General features: G+C 38.5%; 1 protein-coding gene across 1 annotated transcript; it reads left to right on the top strand.

Moving 5' to 3' along the window:
- Positions 1-10,704: 10,704 nt before the first annotated feature.
- Positions 10,705-17,702, top strand: LOC133994457 (uncharacterized). The gene is made up of 9 exons (XM_062433715.1): positions 10,705-11,049; positions 11,311-11,424; positions 11,564-11,678; positions 11,788-11,897; positions 11,979-12,109; positions 12,471-13,918; positions 14,001-14,114; positions 14,215-14,309; positions 17,156-17,702. Exons 1-9 carry the CDS (start codon positions 10,750-10,752, stop codon positions 17,381-17,383), a joined length of 2,655 nt encoding a protein of 884 aa, XP_062289699.1. The 5' UTR covers positions 10,705-10,749; the 3' UTR covers positions 17,384-17,702.
- The last annotated feature ends 675 nt before the right edge of the window (positions 17,703-18,377 follow it).

Below are 18,377 nucleotides of genomic sequence, written 5' to 3' on the forward strand. Positions count from 1 at the left end.
AAGTGTCTGCGTGACCTGAACTTTGAGCCAGATGCAGGGCTGGCCTCATATGTGGAGGAACAAAGTCCAGCTTCTATCTCGTCATTTTAACAGATCTAAGCTTTTATCATTGTGGCTGATTAATGAGAGGCAAAGAGTCCGTATTCACTTTTCAGACATGGGGATTGAATTACGTTTAATCCCATTAATTTTAGACTAAATCAGTCTAGAATGTAGACATAAGCAACATGTAACAAACCAGATTTTCAATGCACTTAGAGAGTATGACCCCTGTACCCTGCTGCCTGGCTTCTGAGAGGATCATCCGTTAGTGGGAGGAGAGGTCAGAATAGATGGTAGTCAGTTTATTCAAGTGCAAATTGTATCTCAATGTTGAATACAAGCAAATTAATGAAATTACCTCATGATGCCTTGTGCAACAGCTAAACTTCAGGGAGTAATCACATTAAAGTGCTTGGTTAATACAATGAAGTTACAGCTGTTTGAGGGAACGCTGATCAGTGTGTGTCTATGTATGTATGTAGATGTTTTTTTTTACCCTTATAACAACAAAAACATGACCAAATTTGGATTTGCTGTACATACAAGTTTATTTAGGTCAGAGGTGGATGAGCCTGTCTTGGGTGCCTCTGGAGCTTTTTTGCCCTTAGTTGAGCCTAGCAGGAAGACCAAGATGCCCACTAATCATATACAATCCATACCTGAGCCTGTAACTGTACATCAATACATTAAGCATATGATGTTAGTACAGATCACATGCTATTGTAGTACAGACTGGATCATTACAGGCCATCACACTCTGCAAATGATAATTGTAATGTCATTTCCCAAATTATGGGACAATAACCTTTTTTGTAATCTAGATGTTATTTCATAAACTTGGCACCTAGGTGAACAAAATTTGAGAAATTTCAACCAGAGAGTGTTTAAGAAATAAAAAACATGTCAATCAGCCTAAAAGGACAGTGGTAAAAAATACATGGTTATAATCGAAAACAAAACAACATACTGTCGGATGGAAGGATTTTGAGCCTAAAGACACTATAGGTCTCTGTAGCTGTCATTTCATAGCAGATTATTTTTAACTAAATTGAGTAAACTGTGTGAGTGAAGGAATGTGTCAATCAGTTTTTGCATCCTTTCCACACCATCTGAACACGTACGTTCAAGTCATAGGACTATAATCATTTTTGTGGTAACCAGTGTTAACATATAGTGGAAACTGATTGGAATGATGACAGTACAAATGATCTCTTGTTAACATAACTGGAATCACCACTTAACCTGATATTGATCCAGTAAAACCAGGTCAACCAGTACCTTAACACAAGCTGCTGAGATGAGTGATGATTCTGTACCTGAGTCTGAATCTCCTGAACCTCTGGACACATCAACCTCGGTGAGTGTAACTAAATACTTCATATCCAAAGCACTTTTTGCAACATACTTGGAGTACCTGACAGACAAACTCACAAAAGCTGAATATCTAATTGATTTAAATGTGACTTTGATTGTCAGAGCTCTGTCTGTTCTCCACAGCTGAATCAAGAGGTAGAGTCAAAAGTATTGACCGTTGTAGTGCTAGCAGAAGATCAAACTCATTAGACCACACTGTTATCTAAACAGGTGCCTTTGCATGGAGAAGAGCAGCAATTTCCTGTGAAGAAGAGAAAACATGAAAATATCATCATATGCTTGTGATGCTACAGGCTTTATGTTGAAAAGGTTACAGTAAGTCAAACTAAATGGTCTAAATGACTGGTTAAAGAGCTGGGCACAAAAACAGGACAGTACTGCAGCTATGGAGTAATGCTTTTTGGGTAACTTGCTTTTTCTTCTTAGTCTTAAAAGTTTTTCTCATTTCATATAAAAATCAGGACTATGTTTGCCAATACTGACCTCCAACTCTCCCACTTCTATAGAGGAATAGCCCAACGACAACGATGACACAAACAGTGGATGCGGCAGCGAAGATGGACAGACCAACCACCAGGCCATTCTTCTGGTCAGTAGTAGTGCCATGTGGAGATTCAGCAGTGTGTTTAATCACATCAGCTTCTGTGAAACACACAACAGGAGACAACAAGCTAGGATAAACTTATAGAATTTGTGACATCACAACTAGTTTTGAAGCCAGTCATGGTCCAATATTCCACTTCCACATGTGCAATGTGGACACTTGAAGCCTCCATTGCACACACCCTGAGAATGGACTTATTATACTTTTTTTTCTTGAAAATGCATGTCAGACACATTATTGCTATTTTTAGATGTATTAATACATGTCTGGAGGGGATCTTGAAGTATTTAAGTCATCAATACTCACGTGTGACATTAATTTCATACTTGTAGTTGTTCACCGAGTTGTTGATGTGATGAGTGATCTCTAAAATATACTCTCCACTGTGGTTGAAGTATAGGGGTGAAATGGTGATGACTCCCCTTTTTGTGTCCAGATGAAAACCTGATTGATTGGACATCAGTTTTCTATCATGATAATTGAGTAGAACACGTCTGTCTGGACAGCAAGACAGGACGACTTCATCATCAGCTTGTACTCCGGTGTACACACTGAGGTTCTTTCCAGCCTCCCCTGTCAGTTTGGTCATTTCACTCTGTCCATATGCCAGAGTAACAAGCACTAAAAGAAAGAAAGAGAGTGAATGAACAAAAATCAACAAAACACAAGTAAACTACGATATGATCTGACTTGACCATCAGAAAAAAGAAAATACTTTAAATATGGAGGCCTGCTGATGTAATGATTGCACAAGATGATAAGAGACCAACAAAATTGCTACAATTCATCACGTGGGGATCATAAATGTCTAAACCAAATATAATTAATGACAGTTTCTCAAAACCACCAACTTGCTGGTGTTGCTACAGGGAAAGTCAGCAGACACGAGTGAGTAGTATTCATCAGGTCATTGACCAGCCAGTCAGTCTTTAATGAGCTAGTTCAATACTTTCTTCTGTGTCTATATTATTCTTAATATACTGTGAAATTAGTTTTACACTTAAAGCCTACTTGGAAACACTGTTTACCAGTTGATTCTGGTCCATCAATCATCTATTTCTGTGACTAACATGGCAGTTTCTCATGTCTTTTGTCCTGCAGGTGGCAATAGAGTCCTTTTGGTGTCCCTTTCTGTCCCCACACTGCTGATCGGTTGCCTCTAATAGCTTACTAAAGTTAATCATCAGATGACACCACGGTTTCAAACCACCTGTCTGTTTACATAAATGACTGTTCTGAACTGCTCATGACATCACTTGAACAAAACTGCTAGATGCCAAGCCTTTCTTCAACAAATAATGCTCACTCAGCACAGCAAACAGCAAACTTTTTAAAACTCCCCCACCTTTCTAATCCATAATAAGGAACATCGTCTTCCTCAGGGCCATCACACAAATGAACAATTCCCATAAACTAAAACCCTCCATTGCCCCTACATCACAATATTTTGACATTTATACTATAACAAAGATTCTGTCTTTTAATTCAATGGCTTTCTGTTCATGCTACATTCAGTACTTTCATGTGGCTAATTCTAATATGTAAATGAATCCTAAATCACAATATCACGGCAAGCCATCCCATCCCATCATCCCATATACAGTGAAGTCAGGTGCAAGTTAAAACCTGGGTGAACATTGTTTTTCCGGTTTTCTGCACTGCAGAATTAGGGAGAAAGGGTTGGCGTGGGGCATGTCGAAGGGAAGCGAAATGTGCCAAAAAGGGAAAGAGGATATACCATCATATCATCTGTGCCTCAATGTGGTTCTTCTCAGACAGACGATGTGTAATGTTGCAATTAATCCAGAGCTACCTGAATATATTGTGTGAATTATAATAACTCAAAGTGAGTTTTTGAGGTCTGCTCTCCAGTTAGCTTTACCCATTCAAGTGCTTTACTTATTTACAGTGTTGCCTTCTTTATATTGTTGTATTATAAATAGATATTTTGAAGTTTCACTTTTGAGCCAGTATAATTTAGTTGGATTGTTTACAGGCTTGCCAGCAGGGAGACACGTCAGATCTCCCTGGAGTGTGTCAAACTTTCATAGAAATATGTCTGTTATTATTTTTAGTCATGCTTGCTTGCATGCATGAATGTATGAAAGGCAGATTTTGCACTTCAGCACTTTTTATATCAACAACCCCTGGATGGATTGTTATCAGATTATGTACACTCACGGTCAACTTTGATAACCTCCTGACTTTTCCTTCAGTGCCGTTATGAGTTTGACATTTGTGGTGTTGTGGAATGTCTTGACAGCTATGAGGTGGATTTCCATGACATTTGGTACACACATTCATGCCCCCCTTAAGTATGCATTCAGAACATAATGCAATATTCATAGATAGTGGATTGGTGGATAAACAATTCCATGTCACTGAAGACCTGTCCTGGATCAATAATACCTCCTTCCCAGTAGTGGGTAAAGTCCAAAAGAGCCTGGCTCAACCAGCTGGACAACTTCCTCTTATGCATTGTTGACCCAAAACCACACTACAGCAAGTCAGAGGAAGTGCTCATGTAATCACTTGAACAAAACTGGTGGATGACGAGCCTTTCTTCAACTCATGATGCTCACTCAGCACAGCAAATGGCAAACTCTTCAATTTCCCACCCACCTTTCTAATCCATTATCAGGAACAACTCCTTCCTCTTGGCCATCACACAAATGAATAATTCCCATAAACTAAAACCCTCCATTGCCCCCACATCATAATATTTTGATATGTATTCTGTAATAGTTTCCCTCTTTTAATTCAATGGCTTTCTGTTCATGCTACATTCAGTACTTTCATGTGGCTAATTCTAATATCTGAATGAATCCTCAATCGTATCTCACCTCAAACCATTCTATCCCATCATCTCATACACAGTGAAGTCAGGTGCAAGTCTAAACTTAGTTGATCAGCATTTTTCTGGTTTCCTGCACTGCGTTAAATGTTTGAAAGACAACAGCAGATAATGGAGGAAAGTTCAGGAAAGTATTAAGTACTCACTAGTTAGCAGCAGGCGAAAAAGAAGGATCCAGTCACACATCCTGAGTACACCAGTGAAAGATGAAGAAAGAAAGAGAGAACTGATGTGACTGTTAGTGTTTATATAGAGGGAAGAGAGGGTGGGGCTCAACAAAAAGAGGTGTGTTAGTGGATATTCCATCATGTGTTCCTCAAACTGGTTCTTGCCTCACAGAAAGAGGTTGATGAAAAATACTAATCTTAAAGTAAAAATGACTCAGAGTAAGTTTTTGAGGTCTGCTCTCTGGTTGACTTCACCCATACAGGTACTTTACTTATTTGCAGCCCTTGCAAATAAGTAAAGCTTTTTTTGTAGTTGTATTCTTCATAGACATTCTTCAGGTTCACTAATGGATCCAATATCATGTTGTTGGATTGTGTACAGGCTAGTTGGCAGGGATACTTGAAATCCTCCTGGAATGTGTCAAACTCTAACATATGTCATTATTTGTAGTCATGGTAGCAGCGTTGGTGTATGGATCGTTGTCTTCCCAGGTGAAATATTTCAGCAATCCCTGGATGGATTGTCATCAGATGTTGTACACATGGTCATGGTCCCCTGAGTATGAAGCCTGACTTTTCCCCTGGTTCCATTATGAGTTTGACATTTGTATTTTTGTGGAATGTCTTGACAGCTATGGGGTGGATTTCCTTGAAATGTGCTGCACACATTCATGCCCCCCTTCAGTATGAATTGTAACAATTTTTCATCCGGATCCATCATCAGGTCAAAATTTAAACATGTCCAATATTTTGGATAATGACAACATTTGCAAAAGCAATGTACTTTATGATATATACCATGTAGTTTAACATGTTAGCATGCTAATACAGTAAAACTAAATGGTCACCATGGTACAAATTATACTTTCTGAAAATTAGCATGTAATGATATTGGAATTCATTTTGCACACTCACATTATGTCTAATCAGAAGAGGGAACAATGCATGATTGTCTTTGTGCATGCGTTTGGCTCCTTCATTCTGACCATGTATGTTTGAACAGCTGTCAGTGTTTCCTGTTGTGTTTCTAACCATTAAACTTTCCAGTGTTACCTCATCCTACAAAGATCAAATGGGAGTCAAAAGTTTGCTGCTCATGTGATCTTATTGCTGTCATTGATTCAGAACTGAGCTTAAACACTCATTTGTCACCACTACCTCTCTTTTTTACAACTCATTACATCCCTGACTGCACTGCTCCACCCTCCATAGGCAGCCATAAGGTCACTGTTGTGTCCTCCCATGAACTCTGGTTCCAATTCAGTGTCTGCATGATTTCATGGTAGATATAGAAGATTAAAGCACATGGGCGTAAAACATTGCAACAGACAATGGGTATATCAAGGCCCAATACCTGACATCATGACACTTTTAAAGAGACAAGTACAGGAACTTTTACATTTTCACCTCAACATAACAAAACCCATGCTGGTATCCAGACAAGTAGCCTGCACAAACCAACAGGAGTTAGACAACACATTCTTAACCCTCACATACTGTTCATATTCTGACACATAATTAATCTCTACACCTATTCACATTCATAAATTCCCTATCAGTTAATAATAAATGTTATGTTTGATTAATCTTATGGAAATAAAGCATTCACAATCACTATTCAACAACATATTTAAAGGCTGATTTTTGAATTTGTTTAATAAACAGGTAAAACTTGTACATTTGCACATATAAAAATGTATATCAGCTGAACTGACATTTTTAAAAAGAGCACACTGGGCCCAGGTCTGTCCCATCCTGCTGATCAGTGTTAGAGCTAACGAGGAATCTCCTCTGCCAGACAGCACAGTAGTGTTAAGAGCAGCAAAACAGAGGGGCCATCACTGCAGTTAAAAGTTCAAGATAAGTCTGAAACCCAGCAGTCTTGTATGAAATAATACTAGGTGCTGTGTTGGTGTGGACGTCTTTAAAGTGCTGGTAGTGAGCTTGGAGTAACAGAATATTGCATGTAAAGGCTGATCCAAATAACACTGCATGGTGGTTTATAATATGCACAACTCTGGAAAGTTACCATGCTGCAGCCCTGTTGTGCATATGTGGAGGGCAGACACACACACACACACACACACACACACACACACACACACACACACACACACACACACACACACACACACACACACACATAGGACCTACAGTATAGGCTAGTGACTCATGTGTTTGGAATGAAGCAGTAGTTCCAGTGCATGTTTGTGGTGTGGTTTTTTTTTATCAGTTCTTCAGCCATCTAGCAACTTAGGCTAATGTTATCGCCATCAGTTGGTTGAAAGTGCTGTGTCATCTTACTATTTAATGTTTCCAAGGGACTTGTTTTAGAACAGAGCTTTTTAAAAATAATTTGTTAATATGCTCTTGATGCCTCCATACATGATGTCATGCTGAATCACTGAGGCCAAAGTAAAGAAACAGCATGTTGTATTGCAGTGTAAAGCAAGTTAGTCCTCATATCCTGTTACAAGTAACATAAGGGTTGGGAGTGTATGTGTGAGTGTGCATGCGTGCAGGGATTTTTCCCTCTTGTTTTTCTTTTTTCTTTTTCTTTTTGTACACAAGTTGCATAGATACTGTTGTTGCATCTTTCCTTTTTATTTTTTTTATTTTTTACCTTACCTGAGATTGATTGTATTAATTACATTTTTAAGAGTATTAGCTCCAAACAAATGTCTTATTTTCCCCCTAGAGGCATGTGAAAGAATTGACAGTGCTCCACTACTTCCACCAGTCAGACAAAATGGCAGCCTCATCCTTAATGTAGCCTTACAGGTGAAAACCAGAGTAAAATCAGTTCCCACGGCACCTTCTACTGCCTGGAAATCTTATTGCTATGATGTAAAGGAAACAGAGACCTACATTTTTATCAACCAACCCATTTTTCAGTCTATTTTGCTCTGACATTTACTTTACCTATTTTAGACACTGTTTGTCCAGCAGTTGTACCACCAGTTATATCACCTGACCTCCACAACATGCTACACACCCAATCCTTTTCTGTCACAGTATTAGTCATAAAACAAAACAACAAACCTGTTTGCAAATTTAAAACAAACAAAACTGGAAGAAAAAACCTACAAAAAACATACCAATCCTATTTTGTTGTGCAGAAATTGTGGAAACTGACTACTACAAGATATGGAATATTGTGCTGCTGTAGCTGGTGTGTGCCTGATGTTTGGTTGGTGTATGACTGGTGTATGGCTGATGTTTGGCTGATGTATGACTGGTGTATGGCTGATGTTTGGCTGATGTATGACTGGTGTATGGCTGATGTTTGGCTGATGCGTGGCAGGTGTGTGACTGGTGTATGACTGGTGTGTGGCTGTTTTTTGGCTGGTTTGTCTATGGTTTATTTAGCAGCTGAGGAAACATACTGGTGGACTGTTGCCACTCAATGTATCACTTCTACGTCACATCTGGCTTTTAGTACATTCCCTTTCCGTGAAGATTGTGTCAATTGTAAATGTATTTCAGGACTGGTAAAGGTGTTTTGCCACTTATAAATTTGTCTCAATGCTCGTAAGTGTTTCGCGTTTTGTTAATTTGTTTTCCAAAATGTACATTTCTATCAAGTTTTGTAAAAGTGTTTCACATTTTGTAATGTTGTTTTGCACTTCCCGGCCACCGTAGTACGGAGGGGAATGGTGATTCTTCCACTTTGCTTTATGTCATATCTGACTTATCTGTGATAAAAGATTGATCACAAAAAAGATATACACAAGCGTGACAATCTATAATCTCAGTGTGTCCCAATTCCAGATAACCAGCGTAACCACCTAACCTTCCAACACCTCTAGTGACTTCAAAATCCCTTTGAATAAATATAGGTCAAATTTGAACTGAAACATCCTTTATGTACAAATATTTATGACAGCTGCACAAAATAAATAATTTGGAAATATTAGGTTTAAAGAATGTAATTTAAGGTGTCTTTACTGCCTTTAAATGTCAAAATGAGTCAAAGGTCAAACATGTTTTATTGGTGAAACAGCAGGTGGCGCCAAAGATCTGTAAGCAAGAGTCTAGGCCGCCTTATTTTTCCCCCACACCTACATTCTGCAAAGACCCGCCTTACTCTGACTGTGATTGGCTATTACTTGTTTCCTTTGTCGGTTGGGTTGGCTCGCTGTAGGCATGAGGAGTTGACTGGTTGGATTAGAGTAAGGATTTCAGGGTTACAGCCAATCAGATGCAGAGTAGGGCGGGTCTTCCCGGAATGCGGGTGGGAACCAAAATAACGCGTCCAGGAGATGACGTTTTTTATCCAGTACGGAAGCAGAATGTAAACGATGGCGTAAAAACGGAGCCATGTGAACCACATTTCCCTGGTACTAAAGTTAAAGTAGACTATATTCTGTCACGTGTTTTACATCCTGATGTCTAGCAGAGAATTTACACAAGAGGAAACAAATAACTAATGATAAACGAAATAAAATGGCTTTCGCAAACCTATTTACCAGCCTGTCTGCTGTCAGTGGAGGTGACGACAGCCCTGCTCAACCTGCATTTACTCACAGGTATTTAATCAATGATAGACATTTATGTGTTAGCAGGAACAATTCAGCTTATTGACCTACAAATCCTCTCTGCATGTTCACCACTCGCTTGTTTTTTTCTTTACAGGGACGACACTGAGAATGGTAAAAGAGGTAATGCAAGAAAGAGGAAAACCCAGTGTGAGCAGACTGGCCCTCATAACAAGGCAAGTTAGTCAAAATCACGTTTTGTGTCCTTAAATGTGAGACATTCATATCTGACATTCAGTGGAAAATAGTTACTGTCCACATCACCACATCACATTACATGAGCTCTACATGTATTCTGCATAGTTTCAGATGAACTCAGTTGGCAGTTTAATTGATGCAATTAGTTAATCATAATGCAATTCAGTACCCTCCTGCAATTAACCCTAACCTTCATTCACTTTTATATGGTAAGTGTCAAACACGCCTGCTGGACAGATCTGGAGGATAATGAAACCTTGCAAGTTTAATTCCCACACAATGTTTGCACACAGTTTATGTCAGTAGCATTGTTTTGGTCATGGATGTTTATCAGACATCAGATTCACCATGTGAAATACAAAAACCCAAATTCATTACAATGCTGGTGATTGATAGAACATCTTTAAATTGAGGCAAATAAGTTTATATCCATGATTAATGAGAAAAGGATCTTAACAGGAAAATCAATGTTTCGGGAGTCTACTAATGAAGACAAGCTGCAATGATTAGTCAATTAGCTGCTAACTGTTAGATTAACTGTCGACTATTATGGTAATCAATTCATTGTCATAGTTGTTTGGAGTCATTCTTTAAGAAAAAAAAGGCCAACGTCTCTTGTCCCAGCTTCTCAAATGTCAATATTTTATAGACTAAAAATGAATCAATTAATTGAGAAAATAATTGAGAGATTAATCTATAATTAAAGTAATTGTTAGGTGCAGTCATACACATAATCTTATTTAGTCTTCCCTAGTTGATAGAAGTGTATTGGACACAATATTAAAACAAATGACTTCAACAGCACCACAAACTGCAGTCTTCAAAATGATTCACAATGAAGTTATGATAAACCTTTCAATACTGATGTCAGCTTTACCCTGTTTTTTTTTTTCTTTTCTTAACTTTCTACAGAAACAACATTACCAGGTCAAGAATACCAGGACTTATAACTACAAGACCACACACAACCAGATGCATAATACTTGCAATGAGCGTGCCAACTTCACTGAGGAACTTCTACTTAACCACTGCAATAAAGCCAGCCACAATAACATGAGTCACAAAGGTCACAACTACAAAACGGAACATAACCACCATGTGCACAAGCAGCAACAGCAGAGATGTAAAACACAGGAGCAGAAGAATCATCATCAGCAGCAGCAGCAGCAGCAGAAAGATCAACGGAGGCCTCCCAATAGAGGCGGAAACCATCAGAATAGGTCTACTTCAAAGAAAGATGGAGGAGGCAGTAGAAATAGAAAATACAAGCAGGTAAGCAAGGCATTAATAAATATTATCCATCATCAGCCTGTTATTTGCTGCAGAAAGTAGGGCCAGAAATAGAAGTCAAAGTTTCCAATTTCCAATCCATAAAATTGAAATAACTTTTAAAAGCATTATCCAATCTATCTCCCATCTGTTTCTGACAATGGGAAAGTAGTTCAAAAGAAACATTAGTAACATGAATATTGAAGTAGCTTCCCCTAACAAAAGATGATGGTGTTTGATTATCACGCTCCTCTTTCCTCTCAGGACGTCCAAGTGAATCGTACCAGGTTCATGTCTCAAGAGTTCAAGGAGCAGAATGCTATGATGGTGGATGGACGTTTACTCTGTCGACATTTCCTCTGGGGAAGGTGCATCAAGGCACGTCACGTTTTTACTGAACTTACTGAAAATGAATATGCACCAAAGTGAACAACAGCCCTTGTATTGAGTGCTTTTTGATTTAAAAAATGTACTTATTTTAATGTTGTTGTAACGTTTTTTCCATCCATTCTTGCAGGGTGATGAATGCCAACTGGAGCATATTAAGGGTTACAACAATCTCATCAAAGGAGTGTGCAAATTTTACATCCAGGGGTTTTGCACAAAAGGGGAGAGCTGTCCATACATGCACAATATCCTTTTGATTTAACAGCAATAATATGTATGTCTTTCTATCATAAACCCATCGCAGGTTACTAAACTCTTCATTAGAATTCTGTTATTTCCTTCACTATGCTGAACAGACCTTCCCCTGCAAGTTTTTCCACAGAAAAGGAAAATGTTCTCAGGGTGCAGATTGCAAGTTTTCCCACGAGCCGCTTGATGATGTCACGAAACAACTGTTGGATGAGGTGTGTGTGCGTATAGTTAAACATTTAGCTGTAAATGCATTGCTGTGTGCAGAATTAATGACTTCTTCTCTTTGCATGCAGGTAATAAAAAAGGACGAGCTCTATAAAGTTGCAAAAGCTGAAGAAGAATCCTCAGCACAGCCGGTGAAATCAGCAGAGCCAGAAATTACAGAAGCAAATGAAACCCCTGATATACTAATACAGCCACTCAGGTAAGCACGTACAAACTGAAACCTGTCATTGTGCGCCTATCAGTATAAGGCTCAATTAGGGTTTTTTGTGTCCATGTGGTTTAGTCAAATTTAAAGGGGTTAAAATTTGAAAATAAATATATAATAACTTGCACACATTCTTTGTTTGTGGATCCAGCATAAAGTTTCTGCTTTTAATCCATTTTGAGAGAATATATTAGAGGATTATGGCAAAAATGTCTAAGTGGTGTAACCATAAAAACTTTGTACTAAATAATTAAACTTGCTTAAAAACAGTAAATTAAAAAATTAAAAAATAAAACACCATATCAACTAGTTTGGCATGATCTTACATTATAACGATGATATTTTTATTTTTCAGGGCTAATTTTTACAACAGCACAGAATCAAACGCACAAAGGGAAGCCTTGTCATGTCAGACTGAAGAACCGGCTAATGTTACAGAGGAAGCCAACCCAGCACATGCAGCAGCTTCCCAATCTCACAACTCACCGTCAAATGACCATAACCACAAGGAACCGGTGTGTTACTCTGTGGAAGCAGTGCTCGGACCGAAACTGTCCAAACCCTTCTCTGGTCTCTTTACAACTCCTGGAGGTCAAGATTCGTCCTCTGTCCCTATCCCGCAGTCTGATAACACTTCAGGTTCTGCAAACCAAAGTGAAGTTCCTTACTCTGTTGATGCTGTGCTCAGATCGTATAAATCACTAGACAGTTCAACTCCTGCTGCTCCTACTGCACAAACTGTATCCTACACTCCAAAATCTGAGCAGCTCAGCTCGGCAAAAAATAAGGATAAGGACTTGTATTTGGGAAACACCAAAAATGAACCGAACAAATTCCTGCAAGTGCAAAGTGGCCCGATTTCAAAAACCTGCCCCGATCATCATCTTGGAAAAGGAAATGGGCGACTGTCTATTGACATTACGTCCTCTGGAGACTGTAAAAGTGAAGTGCCTAAACCCAGCGGAAAACTGTTGTACAGCCTTTTTTCAAGGCCCCCCAGTCAGACATCTACACCCAAACTTCCTGCACCCTTAAAGCCACATCGAGCCGGTCTGACATCTGACTCAAAAGTCTCAATAAATCCCTCTTCAGGTTTCAAAGAGTTTAAAGGAAGAGATGCTCTTTCCACTGAACCTGTTGCTACCTCCTGTAAAACCAGGGATTCTGCTCATCATTTTGCATCAAAAAACCTCACTGAGGTCCATAAGGACTCTAGAAACTCACAATCTGGCCTCAAAATAGGGGCAGATCAACATTATTCTAGTGAAACGACAGCAGAGTGCGGCAGTAAAACAATACATTGCAGTGATTTGGCAATTGAACCTAGTAAAACCCAGAAGAGACCCTTTTATAGCCTTTTTGCAAGCCCCATTACTGACACCATGAGGCCAACAGCAGATTCTGCTTGTATTCAATCTTCCTGTCTAACCCCACAGTTGGCAGATTGTAGAAGTAAAGCTGCGGTTAAACCTGACAAGTTGAACTCTGCCCGGTCCTTCCTCAGCCTTTTTGCAAGTCCTCTCAGCGAGATGACTGGTTCTGCAACAGGAATGCCGTCTCAACCAGATGCTGCATCTCATTTATCCGAGTCTAAACAAAGAGCTAGAGAAGAGTTAGAGATGCCTCTTCCTTGCCTCGCCAGACCTGATGACAAAGAAACATGTCATGCATCAAGATCTCCTAATGTCTCTACAAATCCTATAAAGGTAGATGACAGGAGTTCATATAAGAAAACCTCTACAAACCACATAGATTCTCTCGACCAAACCGATCAGCCTGCACCTGATGTCTCCTCCCATGAAGGTAAGATCGATTGTGAAGACAGATTGTGAATACCAGAGTGAAATGCAGCCAAGTATTACTGTCTTTTTCTTTCATTTTGTAGGTTCTTCAGTAGCAGCTACCTCTGGTTCACTTCTGAAAAGCCTCTTCCAGTCCCTGGGCCCGTATCAACAGGACGTAGAACAACAGGGCAGTGTTGAGATCAGTGTCTCTTCAGGTGTGCAGTAAAAGAGATTCATATTAGTATTTATAGATTATGTACTCACTGTTTTGGTAGAAGTGAACAATAATCTGTTATTGTTTTAATGGTGTTTCAGACAGTGAGAAGAAAGACGAAGGCAGCACCGGGTTCATCTCTGTGGAGCAACAGCAGGGGATTACAAAAAAGGGGGGAAGAAAGAAAAAGCTGAAGGTAGGTTTATGTGTGTGTCAGTATGTTGATTTAAAGGATCTGGCTGGTATTATTCTGGATTTTTCTTATGGTCAAATTAATCCTGTGAAAAGTCCAAGGTTGACATTGTGACTGGAATTAAAATTGAAATTTGACACACATCTCCATCAATGTACTTCTCTAAAGTATCTTTAAGTTTAAGTTGATGTTCTGTATTTGTTGTGTTCATAACAATCACAATGATGCAGTCGTTGCCATTGAAAATCTATATCTCAGGCTATTGTTACAAATTAAATCACTAAACGCTGAAATATAATTACAATATGTGTTTAGAGAGAAATATGAGTGTTATGATCCGTCTCTCTGGCCAAAAGAAATAGGAGACATACCATGTTGAATTTTAACAAAAGATAATTTCTTAAATATAATTAAATAAATCAACTTAATTGAACATTTAATAAAGCATGGGGTGTGGATGTCAGCAGAGTCAGTGGTGTAAGGTATGTGTGGGTGGAAGATATAAGACGCACCTTTAACGTGATTTCTCCAGCTGTGTCAGCAGCTAATGAAAATAGATTAGAATAGACTATTGATGACCCGTTAATGCTGTATGCTGTACGGAAAATATAGAATAAATCCAGGCGGTTTCACTGGCAGGTGCTAATTCAATGTGTTGATCAGAAGTATTTCGGGACACTAGTTTGAGACCGCAGAGCACAATATACAAAAGCTCACAGATGAGCAGTTTTTATTGAGCTGTGACAGCGACACACAGTATGAGCACAGATCTGAAGACTAAAAGATTCACTAACTTTGTTGTTTTTCCTCTGGATGGAACAGAGGATGAAGCTGTTTGACTCTGACTGACACAGAGTCTGAGGACAGTGTGCTTGGTGAGCCTTACAGTGACTCAGGCCGTCTGAGTTAATATACCAGTCCAGTTCAGTTAGGCAGACCATTAACCATCAATCCCACACACTGTTTCAGGTGGAATATGTGTGTCTTGATTATAAACATATGTGTTTATAAATGAATAACTACTCTTTAATAGAAAAAAATAGACACCGGTGCAACTTATACACCAGTTTTTACAGTATTTGCATGTTTTTAGTTGCAGAAAAACAAAACTTAAGTCAACATAACACAAACTAAAACGGTGCCTGTAGGGGGCAGCAACCACAGCTTATTACCAGGAAACACTGACACCTGGTGGTGACCCGCCTGTTGAGTAGCGAAGCTTAAAGGCATAATCATACATGGGTAGTCCTTGACATGTCTGACTACAGTTCAAATGATGAGGATGTAGGCCAGGCTAGAAAGGTTATCCGAAGTTGACTGATTGACACTAAAATGAGCCAATCAGGTGGCCTAGTCAACCCACAGATTCTGAAAGAGGAACTGTGCAGACTGTTACGGTCTGAAGATGGGATTCCTCTTCTCACTTCCTGTTGTGGTCAAAAATGTTTTTTTCGTGTGCACTGTATTTTAGTTTCTTTTGGGTGTGTGTTGAGGCAAATGTCTGCAATGCTATTGTTTATCAGTGTATATGTGCACTGGGAGCACACCCATGCTTTCTTAAATGAATTATTAAATAATACTATAAATAAGGGTCCCCACTAAAAACACAGCCCAGCAGTTATTTATAGCAATCCTTACTAGCTAATCCCTTACATGCTTGCTAATAATTTATTTGAGTTGGGTCTCTATTATAAACAGTTGAAATGGCAAAGCCAAACTTTTTTTCTTTGAAATACAGCTTGTAGAAGTTAGTTATTTAAATATTAATTTTATTTATTATTTAATATTAATTTTGTTTTATTTAGTTATTTCTTTTTTTCTTCTGTTTATTTTATGCTTTTTGTTGAAATCAGACTCATTGGAAAGTCGCTTTATTCTGAAATCAGTTCTTACAGCTCTTACCATAATGCCTAGTATATACATCTACCACATAACAACACAGGGGGAGTGATTACCGCTCATAATGGCAGCATCCCTGCTTCGACTCCAGCAAGGGATCTTTACTGCAGGTCACCCCCCCCCCTCTCTCCCTGTTTCCTGACGGCTTTGCCATCAACTATCAAATAAAGGCAAAAAAAATGCTAAAAAAACTAAATAAAAACACTGGGGATGGTTTGATCGCATAAAAAGAGGAATAGAAAATAGAAAATAGAAAATCAATATGTGGTGGTCAGTGTCGATTTCGTGGCAGGCCGCATTCCCATTATATGGGAAACACCGGGTTAGCACTAGTTCATATATCAGTCAATATCTGTAATAATAAAACACTGCAGATCATTCATTGAATAAAGCACATGCTCATCTTCAGCATAGCAACAAATCAAACATACCATGCCACCTGGATCATGAGTGGGTGAAACACGGCTTAGCATCATAACAGCACCTTCCATTGCATTACCCTTTTTCTCTTTTCATAAACCTAAAAATTCCCTTTACTCATTATTTATCTTTGTGACCCCCACCACCCAAGCTAAAAAAACACCTAAGGAAATAAGTTTTGTTACAGCATGGATTCCAATTTGAACATGACCTTCCTCTTTTTGCACTATGGAAACTTTTTTTGTTCTGCAAGTGGACACTTTTGGAATAACATCCATGTCCCTGGTTATCTTTTAAAATTGATCATATCTCTGTATTGTAGTTTTTCCACATTGAATTCCTATATATTTTTTTTTATCAATCTTCTGTCCAATATATCTGATTTGGTTAATTTACTAATAATTATGGCCATATATCATATTGATACATCAAAGTGGAAAGGCTCCAAACCCTCATATACTTTGTTTATGATGGAATGTGTTAATGATTTTTAATCCCTAAATCCCCATTATCTGTACTCTGCTCTCCAGGCTCAGGATTCCCACAAACAATCCGCTGAGAAAACGGCTGCACACACAACATCTTGCACACACAGCTTTCCAATCAGAGCATTGCCGCTGATGAGTCAGCCTCATACCGGACAGACTCTGAAGCAAACCTCAGAGGGGAGAACGTGTGTAAATGGGAACGTTGCGGTCACACCACTCAAGGACCTTTTTAAGACATTAGACCCCACTGTTTTCCACTTCAGACAATAATGTTTGGATTACCCTTGGGTTTAATCACTCTAATAATCTTGATTTTTAAAATATGAGATGCACATATGTACTTTTTTTATGCAAGTGTTCGAACTGTAAAAATCAAGTAAATCTTGTGTGATTCGAAGCTAAATGTGTTGATCTTTATAACCTTTATGTGTTCACTTTTTATCAGCGCAGTTCAGTGTTAATTCAGAGTTTTTTCAGTTACTCGATATCTGCTGATACCTGTGCCGTAATAATGGACTGAATCATATCATTGCATCAAACATAATTATGAGTTTTTCTACATGTATTGCCAGTTTGAGCCACATCTAGTTTTTGAAAACTAACATAAAAACTAATAAACTGGAAAATTGAGTGCATTGTGCTTTTGTTTATATTCTCACATGTTACAAGGGGCACACACAGACATTTAAATCTTGTTTATATTTAAAAGCTACAGGTTTCCCTCTATTTTTCTGCTATTGTTAAATGTGGAAATTCCATAAAACAATCCCAACAGCATCTTGTACATATTTTTAATGATCATTTTTTTTACAGATTTTTTAAAACTAAATGCTTGGTCTATTTTAAACATCTGTGACATTTTATTCACCCAACTAAATCCAGCTTTCCTTACAGCTCAAATTCCCCTCTGTCCTCCAGCAAGCAGTTTCCAAAGCTATCTACAAATGACTATCAATAAACAATGACCACCTTCTTTGACTGGCTGGAGGTGTGGCCCCCACCCTAATTACTAGCTAATTAATAATGCAAGTTCCCATAAATAAATAAAGTTTTGGTTAGACATTGTATTTTTAGGGACAGCGATTCAACAGACCTGAAAAGACAGACACCATTTAGACTCAGTGAAAATATTACCCCTATTTGGCTATACCTATTTCTCTGGGCAGGTTATCATGGCAGTAATATTATTAATTTATTTAATTATTTCAATCTGGTCCTTGCAAATGCAAATGTACGAAGGCAGAATTTAAAATAACACACACAG

This window comes from Scomber scombrus, chromosome 2 (assembly GCF_963691925.1).
Source record: "Scomber scombrus chromosome 2, fScoSco1.1, whole genome shotgun sequence".
Taxonomy (NCBI): Eukaryota; Metazoa; Chordata; class Actinopteri; order Scombriformes; family Scombridae; genus Scomber; species Scomber scombrus.